The sequence below is a fragment of the Myodes glareolus genome, chromosome X (genome assembly GCF_982192425.1).
Source record: "Myodes glareolus chromosome X, mMyoGla1.1, whole genome shotgun sequence".
NCBI classification, from domain to species: domain Eukaryota; kingdom Metazoa; phylum Chordata; class Mammalia; order Rodentia; family Cricetidae; genus Myodes; species Myodes glareolus.
The window spans coordinates 72,479,910-72,504,873 of record NC_142053.1 but is presented as its reverse complement, the minus strand read 5'-3'; the positions used below and the strand labels follow the sequence as shown (position 1 = coordinate 72,504,873).

The 24,964-nt window shown below is 33.6% G+C and overlaps 1 protein-coding gene across 1 annotated transcript in view; it reads right to left on the bottom strand.

Moving 5' to 3' along the window:
• Positions 1-24,964, bottom strand: part of Hdx (highly divergent homeobox) — a 123,541-nt gene that overhangs the window by 81,998 nt on the left and 16,579 nt on the right. The window contains exons 2-4 of the mRNA XM_048418029.3: positions 22,212-22,358; positions 11,790-12,899; positions 1,160-1,213 (exon numbers count right to left, since the gene is read on the bottom strand). Coding sequence (XP_048273986.1) covers positions 1,160-1,213; positions 11,790-12,899; positions 22,212-22,358 — 1,311 coding nt within the window. The remainder of the gene's footprint in view (positions 1-1,159; positions 1,214-11,789; positions 12,900-22,211; positions 22,359-24,964) is intronic.

Sequence of the window (24,964 nt, the reverse complement as noted above, 5' to 3'; positions counted from 1 at the left end):
AGGAAATGAGAGGCTGTGGATTCATTCTGAGTTAAGAAAAATCAGGTTTGATCAAGGAAGACCACCTGAAAAATCTCCAGTAGGAACAGATGGCCCAGATGTCAGAGTTCTACATCCAGAACAGAGTCAAGATTTTGCCTGAGATAATCAAGATTCACAGGATACTCCAGTCAGGACTTGATCATAATTCTAAATTTTCTTTAGGTCCCCATAAGATTATCAGCACCCCCAAACAAGCAGCAAGGAGCCAGGAATACTTTGCTCACATTCCCAAAAGATGGGTAATGGATATTCTTGGTTTTTTTTTTTTTTGAGAGAGAGAGAAGTGGTGTGGGACCATGGTCTCTATTCTGTCAATTATATTTTAAATAAACACTGATTGGCCAGTAGCCAGGCAGGAAGTATAGGCTGGACAACCAGACAAGAAATAGAGGCAATTCAAAGAAAACAGGAGAATTCTGGGAAGGAGGAAGCACATTCCTTCCCAATCCTGTCCCAATCACAGAAGAAGGAAGATGTGATTATCTTGCTGAAAAAGGTACCGAGCCATGTGACTAACACAGATAAGAAGAATGGGTTAATATAAGTTATAAGAGTTAATAAGAAGCCTGAGCTAATGGGTCAATCAGTTTATCATTAATATAGACCTCTGTATGATTTCTTTGGGGGCTAAACAACTGTGGGACCTGGTGGGAGGACAGAAATCAGGCAGGACACTAACCTCAGACAACAGTAAGGCATATTTGTAATATTTATTATCCTTTAAGATTAAACTGTATGATCAACTAAATAGTAGGAAACTAAGATTTTATGAGTTGCTTTAAATGTTTTCTTTAGTTATAAATCTATTTTCGTTAATTTTTTGTTAGATTTTTCTTTGTTATAAACTGCATTATGAAAAACTTGCAAATAAAGACATAAATTTATTTTTAAACCTAGTCCTGGCCACAGAATACTCAGTATATTGATTTCTGCATTTTAATTAATACTGTTTTTGCAGATTAAATAGAATGAGCTGGAAATACATTTTTCTGAGATAATTCAGTTTTATCAAAGGTTAGTTTTATTAGTTCTATAAAAAATCATCAACATTTCAAAGGCATTTCACTAAGAATATGAGAGGCAATGCATTTGCTGCTTGAAAGCAAAGGTTACTTACTGCTCTTTTCCTAGAACACCCTGTAATCCAAGGCACAGTAAGGGTTCCTGAAATCTGTGGAAACAACAAATGGAATTTTAGTAAAGTATAGATTCCCATTGCTTGTAATGCTGATAAATACCAAAAACACTGTGCATGCTGTAAAGATAAATAGATAGATCTGTATTCAAATTATATTCCAAAGCACAGGTATTTTTTCTGTACCAATTTAGAGGGAATTCCCTTGCATAAAAAGAAAAAAATTAAAAATGGTATAAAATTCCCCCAGAAATTAAAATAAACAAATGTTTGTTGGGTCCTGTAAAGGATATGAATGTATATGGAAAATAAAATTATTTAAAAATTGTAATGCTTTGTGGATTAAATGGAAAGTGGAACTTCTTAAAAATCACATCATCACAAACAAGAGATGAAATTATAAATGGAGCACATTAAATATTTACTTTGAACACTCAGCAGTTGCTAACATAAATATTGTTATAGTCAACTTCCTAATGTAAACCTTAGGGATTCAGTGCAAATCACTGAATCACTGTTTCTCTAAATTGTGTCCTCACCAGTTATCTATCTTGCTATGCATTCTACTCTTTATCCGCCCTTATCACAGAATGATAAAATGTAGATTGTAAAAGACCACTGAATTAAATGACAATACTTATGTATAAATAAAATATGGCTGTAAAAGCTAGCAAGGTGAAATTTTAGCCCACATCAAGACTATCGAGATAAGAATGTTCAAGCAAAATCTGTTCTTTTTGAGTCACAGTTCAGTATTCAGTGTTGAAGTTCTGCAATGTTGCAATCATGAACAGATAGATACATCTTCCAGAGTCTACAAGTATTTCATATCTTAGCAAATACTTGCCAATATTGTCTCCAAATGTTGAGAGATTTTAAGTTTTACAAATAGAACAGAGTAATGGTCATAGCTAAGAACACACTTGCTTCAATTCTCTGTATAAAGGAGTTGGGAATTTGGCTTCACATAGTAAAAGTATTTTTCTTCCTTGTACAATATTTTCACTCAGTGTACAATAAAATGGCGATTAGCTGAATGTTGAAGGTCATGATGGAGCTGCATAATTGACTTTTTATTTTAAAATAAGTAGGGTAAATCAACTAATATAATCACATTATGTGCTCCATACAAATAGCAAAATTCAATTATTTTGAATTACCGCCTTACATAGTACTATTAGTCAGAATAATTCAAGAGGAGCTACACAGAACTTCTAGAAAACAAGTATGTTATCACAAAAAATTATGGCCAAATCAGAATTCTAAACAGCAACTACTAAAGAGTTGGATACAACTAAAATTTTATAATCAACTAACATCTACTGTAATGTATTCTTTATTCCCTTACATTTCTAGCCCAATCTAAAGAACAGCTAGCCAGAGTAGCTAGATTTGTTTTGTTTTACAAAATTGAAGAATACCATAGATAAACATTTATTTAACTTTGGGGAGTCTTGTTTGGTACAAAATCGAAGGCAGAATTCTCTTTCACTAGAATCTATAAAGTATAGTACTCAAGTGAAATTGACAATAAATTTTAATGGTTTACATAACAGCCTGATTTTAAAAATTAAGAAATGAATTTACAAAGAGTGAGTCAAGGTGGATCTTACATATATTTCTAAACGTACACAACCAAATGAGTGCTCTATATTTTAAAGTAGGAAATTTAGGATATTATAAACTCATTACAATAATGTTGTCATTGTTGAAAGCATCTGGGAAACTTGGAAATGTCAGTTCATGCCTCATCTAGAGGTTCTGTCTTATTACTTCACACACCTTTTATTGTAACTAAAAAATACACCCTAGATTAAACATTCATACTATTCACTAAATGTGGCTCAGAATGAATTCTATTTTCCAAAATCAAATTTTAGTGATGATTTGTCATCACTAAAAGCATTTAAAAGAATCCCACAGGTACTTAAAAACAATTGTAAAAGACTTCAAAAACTTTTTGACAAATTGAACATTATTGAAATAAGTAGATATAACTTTCCAAGGTATCTAATTTAAATTCTGTTCAAATGTCTATCAGGTATCTCTCCTATATGAGATTGTTACAGGAAATAAAAAGATAGGTAAAAAGCTAATTTCCTGGAGGGCAAGAATTATGATTTGAAAGGAAGAGATAAGGCAGGTACATGAAAGATTTTACTACAAAGAAAACTATAGTAAGAGTTATAATGGATGTCCAATAAATAAAGCAGTAGGATTTCAAAGTATGGCAAAATTACACCCACTTGTGGATTGGTATCTCAGCTTAACCTTAAAAAGTGAGTAAAATATTGACAGAACTAGAAAGAGATATTCCTGGAAAAAAAAGAATTGTATCACCACTGTGGCATTACAGCATAGCTGTGTCCAAGAAAATGTCAGTTCAACTCATACTTCAATGGTAGCTTAAAGTCACTTTGTCGAAGTGAGGAATGCCATCTATACTTCAATCTAGTTCTATAGAAAATATGGAGCTGTTGAAGTGTCTTTGGTACATCTGTTATGTGGCAAAACTATATTTTTTGTAGATTAGGAAGTTTAATATGCCTCAGCATGTATAAGAAGTACACAAACTTTTCTAAGAATTTGTGCAAGAGGTAACACAGACTTGACTAAGGTAGAAGTATGAAAGGTAAAGAGAAATGCAAAAAATAAATACATTAAAAGACAGATATTATGTATGGGACAGAAAATAATTGGATACTTGGAAGATGACAATGGGCTTTGTTTAATGAACATCATAAAGCTACTTCCTAGACAGGCCAACCCGTTCAATCCAACCAAGAATCATAAGTTTAATACAAGGAAATGTCTTCTGCTGGAAGTCTGTGTCTTATGACCAAGCATGGATGTATTTTGAAAAAAAACACAATTGTTTGGATGTAAATTAGAATTACATTGTGTGTGTGTAGTTGTGCATAGTAATTCACATGTTTCATGTAAAATCATGCTTATACTTGGAACTGATGATCCAAATCAATATATGATTATTAAATCATTTTGAAAATTAAAATTATTTCATTTCATAGAATTTATATCCTACAAATGTCACAAAGGAATCACATTAAAAGTATTAACCTGATTCAAAAAGTAATTTATTTTGTTCATTAGTGCTTTGTCAGCTTGACACAGGCTAGTCATCTGAAAAGAAGAAAGTTCAATTGAGAAAAAGATTGGCTTGTGTGAAAGAGTATGGAGCATTTACTTGATTAATGGTTGGTATGGGAGGGCCCAGCTCACTGTGAGCAATGCCACTCCTGGGCCAGTGGTCCTGAGTTGTATAACAAAACAAATATTGGAGAGCAGTTTAGTAAGCAATATTCCTTCATGGTCTCTGTTTCAGTTCCTGTCTTCAGGCTTATTGTGTTCCTGGCCAAAACTTCCTCAATGATGGATTGTGATGTAGACATGTAAGTCAAATAAACCTTTTCTTCCGAAGTTGCTTTGGCCATGGCGTTTTATAATGGGGTATTATTGTGGCAGACCTGACCATGTCATTTCTGGAAAGGTTGTGACATATTTTGTGATGCTGGGCTGGAAAAAGCCATTGACAACTCAGAGCTTAATGAGCTGTTCTGTGGTAATTTGAAAGATAATGCTGAAGAAAATGTAGAGAATGGAAACCTGGCTTGTTATATATTTTAGAGGGAAGTTTTTGAGAATTCTGCAAAGATTTTATCCAGGACATTCAAGTAATATTTTAAGTTACAAATATATGATGTTTGCTCAGCGGGGCTGAAATATCAATTATGATTAACAAGAGACTAGCACCACTACAGTGAAACCTTTGCTTCACTGGGACAATTGAGCTGTTGGCTTTGGCTGAGAGATAACTATGATTAATAAGATACCAGAAGCATTGAGGAAAAAATAATTGAGGAAGTGTTCTCTCAGGTTCTGCACACAGAAACTGTGGTCCTGAAGGGGACAAGATTGCACCTCATATTGGCAGCCAAACTTAGTAATGTGTAAGAATCTCTCACCTGGTACTTTTTTTGAAGACATGAAGTGGTCCTGGAAAGCACTGAGGCTCCACACTATGAATGGTCAGGAGAGGCCAATCATGAAGGTAAATCCTCAGTTGTAGAGGAAAACCCAGGATTGTAGCGATCATGGGGAAATGCCAAGGCTTGGAACCAAGTAACAGGGTTGGAGTCCCTGAAGAGAGGCTGGGAGTTCACTGGTCAAGGTGCAACATGTGGAGTCCCCGGCATTTTGGAAAAGTCAGTACTATGGGATAACCAACAAAGTCAGCAGCAGTTTTAGAATGGAGCCCACTTGAAACTATGAAATGAACCGTGTGCCTTGTGGATGGCAGATCTAGAGAAGCGGAACTGCCCAGGTTCTGTGACACCCAGAAGATCTTGAGTAAAGTCTAGATGTGGGACATTCAGTTACAAGATTTGATTTACACTGCTGGATGTTGGTTTTGTGTTGCTTTGATGGTGACGATATAGTTGTCCTTTCTTGGAGCAATAACGTTTTTAGGTTGTTTTCTTGTTTTTTACTAACCCACAGTTATAACAACTTGAATATTTTAGAAACTTCAAAACTTTAACGAGACACTAAGTTTTCAAAGACAACTTGGCTTTTAAATTGCTGATTATTTTTGAAGACTGTGAAACTTTAAAAGTTATACTATGTTTTATATTGTACTATTAATAGTACTATGACATTTTGGAGACAAGAAAGAAAAGATTATGGCTTAATAGTGATGTGTTTTTTTATGTCAAGCTGACAAGGGTCAGTTGCATTAGTTTTGTCAACTTGACACAAGCTAGAGTCATCTGAGAAGAGGAAATCTCAATTAAGAAAATGCTCCATAAGACCAGCCTGTAGGCAAGTCTGTAGGCAAATCTATAGGACATTTTTCTTGATTAATATTTGGTGTAGGGGAGCCCAGCTCATTGTGGGTGAGGCCATCAATGGGAAGATGGTCCTGTGGTATATAAGAAAGAAAGAACAAGTCAGGAAGAACAAGCCAGTAAGAAACATCCCTCCATGTTCTCTGCTTCAGTTTCTACATCTAGGTCCTTGCTTGATCTCCTGTCCTGACTATTCTTAGTGATGGATTGTGATGTGGAAGTGTAAGCCAAATAAATTCTTTCTTTCTCAAGGTGCTTTTGGTCATGGGCTTTATCACAGCAATAGAAGCCTATGACAGCTAAATAATTCTATATACAACGTCATAGTACTATTAATAGTATAATAAACACCCTTTTTAAAAAAATACAAATCATTTTATAAGTATACTGAAGTTAAAACCTGAAATATGTTACATTTTATGTGAGTTATAAAAATTGAATTTTTATTAATTAGCCTTTCATTGAATGTAATTTGATTAACTGAACCAATTAGGCAATAACTGTCTCTCAACTGTAAGAAATTCATAAATCAATGTTTTAGCTTTCCTTCAATTGTTCTGGTATTAGGTGAGCATTAATGCCTGACAATCACAGTGCTTAATTGGCAGAGTTCTACTTTTTTTAATTATAAGGTGCATAGCATGAGAATACTGCTAGGCATATGATAAGTCTATAAATATTTTTCATTTAATTGAATTGGTTACAACCTTCACTGTTCACTTGCTATAACTTTCTGAAACAATAAAAAGACAAACATGATAATATGCAAAGGACTCTTTTACAGAATGAGAACATTGAAATAGAAGAGGAACTTGCTTCTGGTTAAAAAGAACATTTATTTTTATATATATTTTAAATTAACTAGAAAACAGGTTTCCATATGACATTTTATACATATTTAATTTTTGTTGATTGTTCTCCTACCTACTCCTTTTCTTCCTACCCTCCCATTTCTCTTGTATACTCTCATTCCCAGTATTTCCTCTTCCATTTTATTTTAATTATCTTCCTCACCCCCTTCCTTAAAGCCCTACTTTTCCCCAGTCTCATGGGGTCCTTTCTAACTTCCTAAATTTAACTAACAATTATGCAATCCTGCTTACACATATTTAACAGCTAGAAGCTAGGGATCACACATCAGAAAAAGTACAAAGTATTTGTCTTTTTGAGCTTGGGTTGACTGGAAGTAAGAAAAAAAAACATGTATTAATGCACACATAAAATTTTTTCACTCTTCTCCATATAAAGTCTCTGTCAAGGCTCTGAGAAGTAGATTAGCCTGACAAGTCACTTTTTGGTAATAGCATTTTTGGACAAGCAACTAACACATTTTGGGCATATCATTTTTTTTCATTGAGTGACAGAAAAATGGTATTTATAAATGTTTATGAACCCACCAAAATACTTGCAACTGACAGGTAAGTTAATTATTTCTATATAATTTTAGTAATTAAATTTTATAAGTCATAAAAATGAAGAACAAGAAAATTAGAATTGTAAGATATGTAAATTAAATTAGAAAAGGTCTTCAGATATTGCATAAAAACTAATTTTATTTGCAATTCTTAAGATACTGGCTGCGAAATACTGCAAATTTATAAATAAAATGATATAAATTTGTATCTGGAAATATCATTTTCTGATTCAAAGGCACTAGGTGGTATACAATAATAAATTTGAAATTAAGACCTCCAAAATACTTGAATGTATTATCTAAATTTGTTCACATAAAATAACATTTGAGAAAAATATAAACATTTGATGTGGGATGGTCTTCTGTATGCTGTGAATATGTTTTATTACCATTGGTTACCAATGAAGTTGATTTGGCCAATAACCAGGTAGAATAGAGCCAGGTGGGAAATCCAAGAAGAAAGACAGGGAGAAAGAAAGCAGAGTCAGGAAGATGCCATCGCTGGAGAAATAAGATGTGAGGTAACACCATGACCACATGGCTATACATAGATTAATAGAAATGGGTTAATTTAAGATGTAAAGGCTAGTTAGTAATAAACTGAAGCCATTGGCCAAACAGTTTGGAAATATTAAGCCTCAGAGCGAATATTCAGGAACTGGAAGGCTGGAGAGAAACCTCCAGCTACAAATGGTACCAATATGTAGCATGAGTTCTAATAGGTCTTCATAATAAAAGCCTGGAGTTAGATATTGGGGAAAATGCTGAGAGATCAGAGAGATGAAGGAACAAACCACAGCCACCTCACCTAATCAGCTTCCAAGTCAAAAAGAGACTGAGTTCCTGTCTCTTTCCACCTTATCACTTTATTGCAAGGAGGGCCTGCTTGTTTGTCCCCTTGCAACATCACTTCCTTTCTCTGCCCAGCCATATCACTTTCTGTCTGTCTCTATAGAACTCCAGACCTCTATGGTGAACTATTCTGCCCTCTGATCTTCAGGTCATCTTTATTTGTACAAACAAGATATCACCATAAACATCATTACTAATTTCAGAAAATATACTTGTCAAATGTTAATACTAAGTTTTCCATACATTTTTATAACTGAAATGAGGTAATTTTATATAACGACTAGTAACTCATGTATCAGATGAGTTAGTATCAGATGACAGATGAGTTAGTATCAGATGACTAGTATCATCATCTGAACTGATCTTGAGTTCAGATCAGAACTCAAGACAGAAATAGAAGATTAATTGTTGCTATTAAACTACTGCTTTTGGAGGGCTGGACTTGTGCTTTTACCATAAATTATCTTTGCACATAACTCTGTTGAAGCAAACTATAGTTTGTTTATTTTTTTTTATAAAAATACCATAGCTGTTCATTGCACCAACCTTATCTGGTCTAATGTAATATCTCTGAAATTTGAAAACCAACAGTAGATTGAATTTAGCAACAAAAAGAACTAAGAATCTCTAGAAACTTGTTCTGTCAAGACAATACTAAATAAATAACTAGGTGGATGGAGGTGAGAACACATAACCAGAACTTGGCAGTATGAGGCAGGAGGATTGCAAGACCAAGACGAGCCTTTATGGGCAGTTCCAAGCCAGAAAAGACTAAATATTGGGTCTCTATGTCAAAACAAAGAAAAAAGAAAAACAAGTAATAAAGACTAAAACAGCACTATGGCAGTTCTGAAAACCTGTCAAAACCCACAGAAACTAAGCAAATGACTAAGAAACTGCCCTGGTCAATGTGCTTATAAAATTTATGGCATTTTTATTAAGCCAGTTTAGACGAATTTTATTTTTAGTGTGTCATGACATGACTTGAAGACAGTTTTGGCCCAAGACATAGTTTTCTTCTGTGAACAAGAAGCAGACTTAATTTGATTGTATTTTTCATTACTGTAATGTGTCTCAGGCCATCTGAGGGATCGGTCTCTTTATCTATGAATTGGAAGTTCAGAGAGACAAATGTGGTGAAGGTAAGCTCACAGGCTAGAGGAAATGGTGGGAAACAGTGGACAATGGTTGTGAAAATCTTATGGAGAATGATGATCCACAGAAATGTGGAGAAAGATAATAGTAATTGTGAAATAGAATAGAATAACAATAGTTCCTCAAGAAGCTAGAGTGAGACTCAAACAAATTAAAATATTTTAACATAGCTACTAAAACCGAGGAATTGTTAAATATGCATAAGGACTCAGTGGAAACCTATGAAAGAATTAAAGACCTGAAAACACTATGCTATACTGACCAGTGAATGTCTCCATAAAACCAGGATGCTAAAACTAGAAAAAATTTGTTTCTCTCCAAATTATCAATATAAAAAGTAGTGTATGAAAAGAAATAGGACACTAGTGTCCATTTGAGAAAGAAAATAAACTAACAAAATATTCCAAGAGAATCTCTAAGTAATGGGCCTATTAGAAAAAAACCTAAACTTTAAGAAATATTTTTCACATTTTATTCAAACTTAATGATAATCATTAAGCAAAAAAAACTTTTGGTAGTTATACAGAAGACAAAAATGGAATAAAAACATATTATTAACAAAACAATTTAAAATTACGAATTAAGACATCCAAACAGGAAGAAACGAAAAAAAGAACTGCAAACTAACAAATAAGAATAGTAAGTCCTTACCTGTCAATAATTACTTTAAATGTAAATGGATTTTATTCTCTAGTCAAATATAGAATGGCCAAATAGAGAAAACTAAAACAAGATTCAATAATCCTTTGCCTACAAAATACTCATTTTAGATTCAAGAACACTCATATTCTGCAATTAAAGTCATAAAAAATACACTCTATACAATAAGCAAAAGAGAACCAGGGTATTTACATTTAATATACGTTAGTTTACATTTAAGATAGGACCTAATTATGTAGCCCAGATTAGCCTGAGACATTTGAAAGTCCTTCAGCAAATGATAAACATTATTATTATTAGAATTAATAACACTGTCAGGAAATGGTGACATATGCCTATAATTACAACACTCAGAAGGCAGAAGTAAGAGGATAACAAGTTTTAGTCAGATCAGACCAAGCACAGCTGTGTATCAAGTCCTTATGATGAATCAATCATTCAATAAACAATTAAATAAAACACGAAAAGAGTAAAAAAAAAATAAAGATGCATAAGGTGACGAGGATATTAACGATATAATTCAACGTTATATTAAATATGCATTTTGGTAAAGAACAAATAAATGAAGTAACTCTAATCACCAACTTCTTTATAAGGGGCATATGCTCGGAAAGGTGCTTTCAGGGCTATGTCATTGTTTTTTATTTTCCTTCCCCCACTCTCACTGTCTCTATTGTTTTTACTTTGAGATGGGCTTTACTAAGTAGCCCTGGCTGGGTTGGAACTTGTGTGTAAATTAGAATGACCAGGAGCTTGTGGTGCTTAGGGACTTATACCACTACAAGTCAGCTATTGCTTTCCATTTTGAATTATAAAACCATAAAGTAGAGAGGCTTAGGAAAAAATGGTGTCTTAAATTTGGAACATCCTGGGAACATCTTTCCTTAAATATTGTGGTTGAAGAGCTAAGGATGTATGACCAGTAGCAAGGAAAAGTAGCAAGCATCAACACCTTCTTGTTTAAATTCTCAAAATCATATTTTTTAAGGCAGAAGATCTTTAGAAAGCTTCTGAGATAGACTTATACTTCACACTTAAAGAGATTATCTGAAACATACCTAAACAATCGAATATATGCAAAACAGTAAAGAAATAACACTGTTTTGTTTCCAGGTCAAAAGCTTACTAAAGACTTACTCTGGATATAGCTTTCCAAATAAGTGTCATACAAGAAGATTATTTGATTAATGGTCAACTTAGCAACTGAATCAGGCACCTACTTTTAGACAAATCAGTTGGCTAAACCGCCACAAACTCTTAAGTTCTTAGCCATTGACATATAAAGGGCTGATTGACTCGCTTGCCTATGTATTCAAGGAAGGCAATTGGGTACATAACCAATTTAATTTTATTTTAGATGTGTGAAATGCTATACTTCATAGAAAGGTACCATTTCTTGAACAAAAAAAAATTTTTTTGATGCCAGCAGTAAGATGCTATGAAATGACTATATTTCTTATATATTTTTTAAAGACTTCACCATTTTAAAACTTGATATGCACAGTATTCTTCAAGGTATTGACAACAATCCACCATTTTCATATAAAAATCTCAAATTGCTTAAAAATATGCATTGTGACCTAGGCTATGATCTAACCATACACAAACATTGTTTTACAATCAAGCATGCCTTTAAAATTTTTCATAAATCAAGTTAATACCTTACCTGGTAGTTATTTTGGTTTTGTGATAACCTCAATTGGTTTGATGATACAAAATGTGGAGAAAAATTACTCCGGGATGGATTAGTATTACTGTACATAGTACTAGGTGCTGTATGCAATGAGGTCCGTGGTGTCAAATGGTAGTCTCTATTTTGATATAGTACATTGTCTGACAAATCTCTAATATTCACTATTTGTGAATTTGGCAGGTTTCTTCCTGGTCCAGGCAAACTTGTACTTTGGTTCTCAGCTCGAAGAGAATTGCCACTTTCATAAAATCTTGAGTAGCTTGTTATCTGTGCTCCCATTGATGCCAACTCTTCTTCTCTAGCATACTCATCCTCTGCATCGCCAGTCTCCATCGCAATGGACAAACAAGTTCCTTCTGCCGAACCAGGCTTCTGTGTTGTATTTCCTCCCAGAATTCTCTGAGGGTAATCACTGACTGCCAATGAAAACACTTCACGAATTTCCAAGTTTTGTGTTCTACAATAAGGGTCTCTAACAGTTGGCTTTTGCCCACATAAGTTATGTGATGCCAGACCTGCATGTTCAGGTTTATATGACCTTTGAATGCCAACTGGTTCAATTTTGCAAGGTCGGTGGCACACAGATGGCTTTTGAGGTACTGTCATTTCAGAAGCTTGCACCGCAGAGCTTCCATAGTTTTTCTTTGTGTGGTTGTACACTGAGTTTCCAGCATTTAGTACGCTTGTCTGTCTTGACAAAATAATTGTCTTTTCCCCTAGGAGCACAGAAGCATTTTTGCAGTGTGCTACTTGTCTTTGAACAGGAATGTGCAATTGAAATTCAGTGTCATTTTTACTGGCTGGTTTCTGAAGAGGAGTTTTATGTGCTTCTGTAATTTGTGTATTTGTATTCTTTGTTGTCCCTTGCTTACTCGATGAGCTTGCTGGACTGTATATACCAGTTAAAATGACATCATTATTGGTAGAAGTCCAAGAAGATTGCTGGCTTGAAGGCCGGGCAATATTAACCACATTTCTGACTGTAATGTCTGGAGCTGCCAATGGGGTACCAGAAACAGTTCCTGCTGTTCCTGATTCAGAGTTTTTACTACTCATTTTTCTTCGCTTATTGCCAACCCACGTCTGAAAGTATAAAAGAAAAAAAAATGGCAATATGATAAAAGGTAACAATGAACTTAGAAAAGTCCATTTCCATGTAATAAATTATATTCTTGACATAGAAACAGGGCTTAGACATGGGCAAAAGGAAAAGATCCAATAAAAGACAACGGAACAAAAGTCTAAGAGCAAACGTGATTAAGTACTTATTCAATAAATACATGAGAACATCAGTAAGTACATATTTCTCTCTGCCATATGATCCACAAAATTAATATGTACCAAGAATTGCAAAATATTTAAGAATTCTAAAACTGTTTATATCCTATGGCCTATTAAATACATTGCCAGAAATATATCTTAAAATGTAATTATAGTTTGACCAGTTATAAGTCTCTGCACTTAGCACTTCCCACAGCAAGAAGGAACTTCTCTAACCAAAGATGATAGGAGCAATAGGAGCACTAATTTGAGTGTAAACATAGTTATTTAGATGGCAATTTGATGTGTACATAGTGTCTGTTTTGCAAAACAGTAGCATTCGTTTCCCCACTAGGCCTGATGACCTCCCCAGCCGTGTGATTTTGACAAGTTTTATAGTACCAGTAGTGGATTCCTTCCGTAGATCAGGACTCATATCTGAGATGAGAGTAGTTGATTACCCTTTTTTACCTACTTGAGCATACCCCTTACTCCCCAATCTATCATCAGATAACTGATAGTTGATATAATAATAGCCATGGGGAAGACTCACCATGCCCTAACAATCCCTGTGACTCTATAGGAAATTAATAATTTCTGGGGTAAAGGAAACACATTTTTTTCTTCAGTGCCATAGCATCCAGTAATGATCCCATGCTCCTGCAAATAATTCCCCCTCTAGTAAACAGCCCTGATGAAACTCAAAGTCATCACAAACTGATACAAAGACAGAAAGAGAAAGACACACTGGAAGAAGAAATGTGACTAGGTTGGGAAGAGGAAGGGGATCATCAGGAGTGGGAGGTGAAGAGTAGAGAAATGAAGGCGAAGATGACCAAAATACAGTATATACATGCATGAAAATGTCACGATGCAATTCATTATTATACACAATTCATATATGCTAATAACTATTAAAATGTAGGCACAGGTATAGACAAAGCTTATAGTTAATCACATTTATTATATATTTATAATATCAAAAAACATGAAAGAACACTAAAGTCAGCTCTTCAGCTCATTAGAAAGTACTCATTGCATTATTAATCAAATGTGAATTCATAATCTTCAGACTTAATGACTTCTATTGGGTAAATATATATAACATGGTTAATTTCATACTGCTATTTATATTATTTTCAGAAATATTCATTATTATATGCTTCATTTTACATGCATCTTTGTGTTTGTGGTTCCTTGTCACGCAATTCTAGAAAAGAAATAGCAAAAATCTATCATTTTCTAAGTGCCCTCCAACATATGAAATTTTTTTTACCTCAAACCTCCAGTTTAAATCTTCTGCAGTTTTTGCTAATCTGATAAAAGGTACATGATTGTTGCTTTGATTGGATTTCAATGGTTACTATATTATTTTGATAGATCTGATCATGTACTACATATAGGTATTTTCTTTTTTTTAAACTTTATTTAACTTTATTTCATGCACATTGGTATAATGATGTCAGATTCTCTTGAACTGGATTTACAGACAGCTGTGAGCTGCCATGTGGGTGCTGGGAATTGAACCCAGGTCCTCTGGAGGAGCAGTCAGTGCTCTTAACCACTGAGCCATCTCACCAGCCCCACATATAGGTATTTTCATATTGGGATATTTGCCCTTTTAACTGATTTGTAAGAGAAGTTTTCTATAAAGGTAGTAACTTGGTTATATAATACCATTCTTTGGTTTATCCTTAATTTATAGTAGTCATTTACTTTTTTGCACTTACTTAAAAAGTTTTATACAATAAATACATTACTTTTAAAAACAGAAAAAAGTAATACATAAAGGTAATACAAAAGGTTGGCATTTAGGATTTAATTATAAAATACATTCTTCTATATAAGTAATTTATTATAATTACCTTAGTATAATTTCCCTGAATCATAGTTCTTCTTAAAATATGCAATAAATATATTGCATTCCATAATGTGATTATGCAACTTTATATTAAAAAATTCATGTCATATGATAAACTACTAAAACATGATAATCTTTTAGGGATTAAACAAAATAAATGGATAAATGAAAATATTAAATAAACTAGTCTCACACATAAATGATGTAACATTTGTTTTCTGCAAATTTTTAATGATGTGCATCTAAAAACCTCATAAATTATCCAATTTGCAGTGTTTACACAATGTATAGACAACATTAAGTTTTCTATAATATTGTATGTACTAGATTCTAAAATGATTATTGTTTATGTATTTTAGCTATTTTAATAGGTGCTACATTTTAAACTATATAGATGAAAAAACTGAAGTCCAAAATAATAACTTTGGGAAAGATACTTTGTCAGCAAGTGGCAAAAATCTGCTTGCTCTCAAATAGATTCTTCTTTCATTACCTCATATGAAGTGACTAGAACCTCCTGAACCAGTTATCCATCGACTATCTTACTTTTATGATTATATTTTTAATAAAGAAAGTATTCCAGAAACTGTGATGTTCCTCTTTGCTTCACATGAGATAGTGGGAATTTGAAACTCATTCTGACTTCCTAGAACAGGAGGATCAGGATCTACAAACAAGATCTGAAATATGTGTAAGTACAAATATCACAAAGGAAGAAAACAGAGGAAAAACTCTTTGGATAAATACCATTTCCCAAAAGGTGAATTTCATAAACATTTAAAATGTTTCCAGCTTTTCAATTTAAAAATGCATTAAGAAGAATTATGTATACTTATATTATAAAATATATATAAAACTAAGCTTACAAAATATTGAGGAAAAGCATGATGAACTGTTAAACTTGATTCTAGGAACTAGTATATCTAGAGACATCTTTCATAATATGTCATACTTATATAATTTTATTGTTTACATATATAACTGCAAATTATACATAATAGCATATATAGTTTGATATATTATGTACACATCAAAACTAAAATGCAGTAAAATATCATGTACATATGAAATTCAGCTCTCTAGCTACCCAGAAGCCTCATTTGTCTGAAACACAGTCAACACAGATTAATTTAGCCCATTAATATAGTGACTACTAAACTTGTAGCCTACTTTCTCTGATTTTACACATACTTTGAACAAATACAGTATCATACTTTCCTACAAATAAAAAACAAAAACATAGAAATGGAATTGTGAGTAACAGAAGCTCTTATAGGGCTCCCTGATAATACTTAAAATTATTCACTAAACATTGCTTATTAAAAAGGAGGGAGAAAGGATGCAGGCTCCGTCTCTGAGCAACTACTAACATTGTGTATATGTGCATGGACAAGGAAAGGGAGGTATCCAAGTTAAGATTTCCCACACCTTGGATTCCATTTTATATTTTTGGTCCTCAAAACCCATTTAGTGGCAGGGGGAGTTTATATTTACAGTTCTTTTTATTCATTTCCAAATCATTAAAATAATTTATGGTTCAGGGTAGTGTGAAATACAGAAAACTAAGTAGAAAAGAAAAGAATACTAGTAGACTGCTAGGAGGAGGACATGAAGCTGAAGAATATCTTGAGTTAAGGAACAGAGTCCAGGGGAGGTATGGCAGTTAGTCTTGATAATTGCTTTTGTGTCAATGGGAAGACTGAAAGCGTGGATGATACCTTTAAATAACTGTAGTTCTGAGTATGGTTAACATAGAATTAGTGGTCCAGATTCCCCAATTACATCTGGAAAATAAGAATTTAGCGTCAGCAAAATTTCTGGAGGTTTGGAAGTCCTGACAGAGAAACGTCCACATCTAATGTTAATCTAATCTCAGTTTGAGTAGTAACAGAATTCAAGACCACAGTATAGTAGCTCTGCCTTGAGATTATAAAGAATTTTTAAACTGTTACAACAAACCATACATTTAGATGGATTTGCTAGTATTTTTACATGTGTAAAACAGTGATCACATCTTGTTTCTTTATGTATGACTTCATGTATCCTTAGGAATGACACTATATAGCTAGCTGTTCATTAGCTCCCATTGTGAAATTCTCACACTGCTTTAAGAATTTAAATTTTCTCATTCATGCTATTTTAAAGAAGCTCTGTTTACTAATTGTTTTGTTGGCTAATAATATGTGATGCCATATTAGTAGGATAAAGAAAGCAGCATCATTAGTCTGTTTCAGAGGCCAAATCATTGACCAATATTAATTAATATGATGTTCAACTCAAAGTTTTCAGCTGGTTTCCCAAATGATTTATTTGTATACCATTCCCTTGGAGTGTTATATTTCTGAGTAGAACCTTTAATTATCCTTCTTATAGTTAATGTTAATGCTTTAGAGCATTAATAAATAAAAGATTTAAGTGGCATGTAGTAGGCAGTTAGAAGAATAGTTAAAAGCAAACCAGTATTGAAGATTAGATTTAATTTCAATAGATCACTATTAAAATAGAAAACCATCTGGGGTATGTATATGTGCTTGCTTAGATGGCTCCTAAATAAAATACAAACATCTTATTTGTCATGCTGACTCCGTGTACAAGGCAATTGCTTTGTTAATCTTGGACATACGGTTTTTCTCTGTTAGCTTACATAGTTGTAAATTTCCTTTACACAGAGCCTCTAGCCCAAGCTAGACTATGTAGCAAAGGATAATATTAAAGTTGTATGGATTTGCTACAAATCCCCAGCTGCCCTTACTTCCTTACAGGTGTGTACCACCCAACAAAATATATGCAGTGCTGAGAATAGAACCCAGGGTTTTATACATGTCAAGCAAGTAGTCTTTCAACTGAACTATATCTCCAGCCCAATTTTTAAAAGTACCAGTAAATTAATTGTACTTATGCATCCAAGATCATTTAAATTACATATAGAACTACTAATTTTTATTAGTTTGTTTTTAGTTTAGATGTATGATTTCTTTTTCTTTTGAGACAGGGTATCATATAGTCAGACTATCCTTGAACTTACTAATATAGTTTTTCTCTATTTTTTTTTTTACTCTGTGGGTGTCCACCAACCAGCTCCCAAATAAATACACATGGAGACTTTTTCTTCCTTATGAATACCCAGCCATAGCATGGCTTGCTTCTAGCCAGCTTTTCTTAAATTATCCATCTACCTGTTGCCTCCGGGCTTTTATCTTTCTCTCTTCTATATGTCTGTCTTCCCTTCTTATTCAGTAGCTGACTGTGCAGCTGGGTGGCTGGTCCTTGGCGTCCTCCTCTCCTTCTACTTTTCTTGTTTCTCTCTCATCCTTCTTTCTCCTCCTATTTATTCTCTCTGCTTCCCAGCCCCGCCTAGCCTCTCTTCTGCCTAGATATTGGTCATTCAGCTCTTTATTAGACCAATCAGATGTTTTGACAGGCAAAGTACCACAGCTTTATAGAGTTAAACAAATGCAACATAAAAGAATGCAACACATCTTTGTATCATTAAACAAATCTTCCACAGAATAAATGAAAGGAACACATCTTAAACTATATTCCACTGCATACTATGTACTAAAGGATGAGCACAAATTTCTAAACACCCTGTTCCCACTTTCCCTAGCGTTATTATCACAGGTGTGCCTAATCATGCTTTGCTGCTTGAATGGGTGTTTTAAAATAAAACCCGTATAGTAGAGACAGCAAAACTGTTTCACAATTGACTGAAATAAAATACTTGGGATACATTTTGTGGGAGGATTATAAACTCAAAAGAAATTTTTGTACCTAATATTAGTAATAAAGTTCCTCTTTAAGTCCTGAAGAATTCTCATTGCACACTTAATGCTTGTGTTTCTCTGACAGGGGCTCATGAAGGTCAGGATGGCATCAGCATGCTATGAGCCCAAACATGAACTTGGACTCCTGATTCTCCACTGCCTTTTTCTCACCAGTGCTCCAACTACAAGTGTGCCCCCAGGACACCTGATTTTAGAGTGCTTATTTTAAAACATGAGGCCTCAACTCCATACAAAGAATTATAGGCAGCTGAGGAAATCTGAGAGTGGGAGAAATAGTCTTCCCCAGGGAAGAACACACCAACTGGTGGTCCAGTGCCAAAGGGTCATCTCTGAAAACATACATACAAGTAAATATAGATTGAACAGGTTATTTCTCAGGAATATATGTCTATACATATGCACATATATGTGCAGTAAATATTAGTGAAAAAAGAGGCCGTGAGTTTGAGGGATAATGGGAAGTGATGTATGAGAAGGCTTAGAGGGAGTAAAAAGAAGGAAGAAATGTGAATACATTATAACTTCAATAAAAAATCTCTATCTCAACCTTTTTATCAATCATTTTACTGATATAATCAAATTATTGTTCTTTGGCTTATAAACACTTAAATTATCCACACAACCTTAAAGACTTGTTCATTTTTGTGGATGGTATTTTCCTGCAAAAGTGGATTTTATATTATGTAGAACTTTGTGGTTTGTTTTTGTAGTTTGTTTTAATGCTTTTGTATAGCAATATCTGTTTTCTTAAATCTTTGAAGTTAACACTTTCGTGCAACCTTTTTTTTTTTTTGAGACAGGGTTTGGCTATGTAGACAGGCTGGCCATGAATTTATAAGGACCCTGCAGCCTCTGCCTCCTCCATGCTGTAATTATGCTCCCCTAGCTCAACAGCCCATTGAAAAAGCCACATAATATTTTCAAATATTACAACACTCCTGATCCAGAAGAGAGAGAGAGATCCCCAAAACAATGTAATGAAATTCATTAAGCATAATTGACATATCCTATGGCGCACACCTTTAATACCAACACTCTGGAGGCAGAGGCAGGCAGATCTCTGTGAGTTCGAGGCCAGTCTGGTCTACAAGAGTTAGTTCCAGGACAGCCTCCAAAGCTACAGAGAAGCCTTGTCTCTAAAAAACAAAATAATAATAATAATTATTATTATTGGTGTCATGAAACACCAATCAAACACTAAGAGTTCAATTGTTTTCCAAGTTCTCTATTTAAAAAAGTAAAAATTATATACTTAAGAAATACTTGTACTTAAAATGCTGAAAATAAAACTCATTGTTCATGGATTACAATAATTAAACGTCACCCTAAACAGCTCAGGTGTAGGATCTAAAATTTATGCCTATCAGATATAAGCGCCCACTTCTTGCAAATGCCTAATTCATGAAAAAGAATGCCATACAAAATCGATATGATGAAAATTTAAGGTGATGATCTAGCAAAGAGACTATATATGGAGAAAAATGAAATGGACTTGAGTTGCCAATATTTGGAGGTCATAAAATTCTCTTTCAGCTCTATCTTAAAAATTAACTATCTCTAAATTCTTTCATACAGTGTCTTTTTAAATACCATCAGCAGTCTATAATCATTATCACTATTTAATGTCAGAATATTTTTATTCTTTTTTGTGGGGGAGATTAGCATGCAAAAGAATGGGTTTCTTATAGAACTTATAGTGTTTTCATATCTCCATGTTTTACATTTCTTTACCTTTTTCTATATCTAACTGTTTGGTTTCTTGTCTGTTTGCTTCATTTCGATTATTTTTGTTTGGATGTTTTATTCAATGTTTTAAATTCACTTTACATTCAGAGTAAATATTTAATATAATGGACTTAAGTTCTTCTGAGGAAAAACACAATAATTTTATATTAAAAATGATGAAGATCTCTTTCAAGTTGGACATATAACAGTAAAAGATGAGGGAGATCATAGATTTACAAATCTACAAACTACCCTGCTGAGCTTTTGTTTGAATGGAAAAATAATGAAAATTATATTGGGATTTAGTTTCAAAACAATGCATTTTTGTACCACTGATGCTTTCCTGGAATGAAGAGAACTAACTGCTTTACACAATTCCTTTTATCTTACACAGTGCTAGACCCACAACCCTACATTCTAAAAATTGAAATCTACTCCTCTCACTGTTTTACGTTTTCACTCCATACTCAGTATAAATATAAATATCTATAGTTCTACAATCTCTATATTAAAAAGTAATAAAGTTAGTTATAAGCAAAAAGTGTAATGACAAATATGAACTCTGAGGGACAAGCCACATCGCTGCTGCCTGGGAAGACAATTTAGTTTAAAGTAATGCTAAGACAAAAGGGAAGAAAAGTTCAAGGAACTTACAGTTGGAAAAAAGTGATTGTATAAAGTGCAATTTCAACAACTTTAAATATCTTATTATTTTTAATAAAGCTACTAAATATTTTTCTTTGAGATTCAGTGGTTAATTTAAAGGTGCATTTAGAGCTATTAATAAAAGATGTTTCTGGTTTTTAGAGAAATGGGAATATTATAGCTGATCTCAAACAATAAGAATGCTTCTCCTTATAATAAATGGCAAACTTCTTATTTGAATGTGAATATATATATTAGTTCTTAAGAAGAACTTTTGAAACAGTTCCATCTACAGATCTTTTCTCTGGGATCTTTGAAGGTACAGCAAAATAAACTGGAAAAAGATATATCATTCCTCCCCCACCCCAAATTAGCCGAGTGACCGCCATGGATGGGAAAGTTGTGAAACTTTGAATCACTAAAGGATCCACACCAAAAGGATTTGTAGAATGTTTAGATAAACATGAAAGGACCAATGCATTCAATAAAATCGGTCCTTAGTTCTGTTAGATTTATCACTTGCCTATCACCTCATTGCTGTTCAGTAGCGTGTAGCAGCTCTGATTTTTTTAACAACGGAATAACAGTGTTTTTTCCCCTTGGGATTCCCTGTCTCTCACTCACTAACCATTAAATATTTACATTTTACTTAGAAAGAAATAAGCATCTGTAAAAACTACTGTACTTGCCAGAAAAGAGAAAAAATGCTCAAATCCTAAATGTCTAAGGAAAAATTCTAAATACAACAACAAAGTGAGGTACATGGAATTGCCTCAAAAAATCAGCTTCACCATCAGTATGGAGGCTCTATGTGGATTAAATGAGCACTTCAAAAGGGCATAAAACCAACAACCCAAAATTAATGCTACCAGTATTTATTGGCTTGAAGATTATTTAAGGGGTATGTCCACACTGCAAGGGTTTTTAGTGTTCTCAAAGTATTTACGAAAACAAGTAAGACTGTGTGGTATCTCTATTTATCAAAATAGTATTCTTACACCAGGGAAATGGAACTGTGTATAAAGTTAGGACTTCATACCCTGAATACCTTTTCTTATATTAAGCAGATATCATTTGTAATAAAAGCTATAAATTCAAGTGTAAGACCTCAATACTTACCCTGACTACACTGAAGTCCAGCTTAGTCTCCTGTGCACACTGTAATATGAGCTGAAAGCAATTTTTACTTTGATTTGTCATTCCATTTTCATAATAACGCTGTAAAATCCTTTGTTGTTCTACAGTAAATACAGAACGTAGATTCATCTAAAAATAAAAGAAGATACTCTGAAAGTTGGAATCAAAATTTGGTAGGTGTAGAATTTGAACACTTTTGTTTTCTTGATACAATTTCAGTGCTTCTGAGCTGCACAACCTATTTAAGTAAATTAATCATCAGGAATGGGCAGTAATTTGTGTCCTAGAGGGAGACAGCTTCTCCCCGAAAAAAAAAATACACAAACATTTAATTTGCTTAGAAAAGTACAAACTTCAAAGTCAAAAATATAGAAAATGAAAAAAAGCAAGAGAAAGAGAGAGAGAGAGAGAGAGAGAGAGAGAGAGAGAGAGAGAGAGAGAGAGAGAGAGAGAGAGGCATGCTCTTATCTGGTTAGTGTCAGTTCATGGGGAAAAAACGGTTTTCGCTGAAATAAATATTTATGGCTAGTAAAACCAGAGATGGTGTTAGCCATACACAGTCAATTATCAACAGGGACACTCACTGTTCTTCGTCAAAAAAAAGCATCTGGCATATGTCTTAACAGTCAGAAGCCATGCTTGCAAACAAAAGAGACTCTACTCTTTATTTTTTCTGAGATAAAAGGAGTTTCGGTATATATTAAAACAAAACCTCTATTTAATTTTGTTTGTTTGTTTGTTTTTGCTCTTGAGATAGGATCTCATGTAGCTCAGGTTGGCCTCCAATTCCTCATCTTCCTGCTTCAACCAAATTCTGGAATTATAAGGGTTCACAAACACCTTCAGCTCAACAAAACATTTCAGTAAAGATTAGAAAAAAATAGAGAAGGTTAATAACCATGAATGTTCCTTTGCTGTATGTAATACTAACCAAACTAATTATTTTAATAACTATAGTATCTAAATGAATATTGAAAGTCAGTATAACTTACTAAAACAATGTGGAAACTCTGTCTTGTTCAATTAAACTGATACCATAGTAATTAGAGAAAGTAAGTTTACTTTTGCTGCCAATAGGTGAGATGTTTAATATGAAGGATTAAGAACTTTGTGTATTTCACAAGTAAATGGCAAGTCAAACTCTATTTTTGAAAGGATGAATTACAGTAGTGTGTTTTTATAAAGAACATTTGTAATCTGATTAAATGAGTTTCAGGTTTTTATTTAAAAGTCTGTCACACAGAAAGACTTTCTGAGGAAAGGGTTCTTTAGAATTAGGAAAACTGCCACAACAAAACAACCTCAGTCAAACTAAACATTCTTCCTAGTATAGAGTGTATTGAAATAATCAAGTTCATTAATATGGAAATACAAATTATTTTACCCTACTGAGAGTACGTATAAGGTAAATCTATCTAATAAAAATGATGAATTATAAAGTGTAACCCTATACTACTATGTATGTTATTGCTATTTTGTTTTAACTTTCTTTCTTGCTCACACAAGTCCATCTCTGACTGTTAAGAGATTTGATTAGAGAAAATTAAATGTAAGAGAGGCCACAGAGAGATGAGAGTAGAGTTTCTTTCAGGAACATTCAGAAATAAAGACCTCCATTAGCTTTCTGAAGGAGAGCTCTGAAGGATGTTCAGTAATGTAGATGTCAACTTGACCAAACACTCAAGGATGATTGCGATAGTAGGCAGGAACAGTGTCCAACAAAACAATTTTGACTATTATGGCTTCCATCTCTGAGTTTCCCTAAATGGTTCAGCCAAAAGCAGACGAAGAACCAGGCTATGGAAGTCAAATACCTGAAATATCTCATCTGACTTAGAAGCCAGGTATCATGGGATGGATTCTGAGGGCTGAAAACTGCAAATTATGAATGCATAACTAGGATAGTCACTCTTTTTCCTGTGCAGTTGTACCTACAGCAAAAAGCCTATACCGCAGGAATCAGGTGATAGCAAGTGTGAGGATACCTTCCTCTAAATATAGGATGGACTATATTCCTATTGGCTAGCTGCAATCATTACACTTACCCAAATACAATAAGACCTTTATAAAGAACAACAGGACTTCTCCATTGATAATCAATATTCAAATGTAAGCAGCTGAGCACCAAACACATCTATAATACTGGCAACAGGAAATGCTAAGAAATTTTTAGTCTTTCTCTTAAATTCATCACTAGTAGCAAAAAAGATGCTGCTCAAATGAGCTATTTTTACTGTAACAACTTGACAAGCATTCAGAACAAGACATCATTAGATCTACCTATCTTAGCTATGTTTGTTTCCATTAAATGAAAACACAGCCAAATTTGCTAACCATTTACAAAACAATAATAATTAGAAAGATCTTTTTAAAAAACAGTCACTTTATGTTAAAAAACAAAACAGCATGCTATTGGTTCCATGGAATCATCGACATTGGCTTAGCATGGAAATATGGTCTGAATTGGATAACTAATCATTGAAACCACAAGTCATTTAGCCATATCACAATACTCTATGCGTCTCCCATACAACCAGCATTCACAAGACCATAGAAATGAGAGAGCTTTAATGCTACCTAAGCTAAAATGCTTACTATTCAATAAAGAACTTAATTTCCTTGAGCATACTGTTCCTGGTGTGTAAAATGCTGGATTGCAAAATTTGACTGGCCTACTAATTAATCTCAGTTCCTACAAAACAGAAATTTGAGTACACTTTTCCCAAATTCTCAAC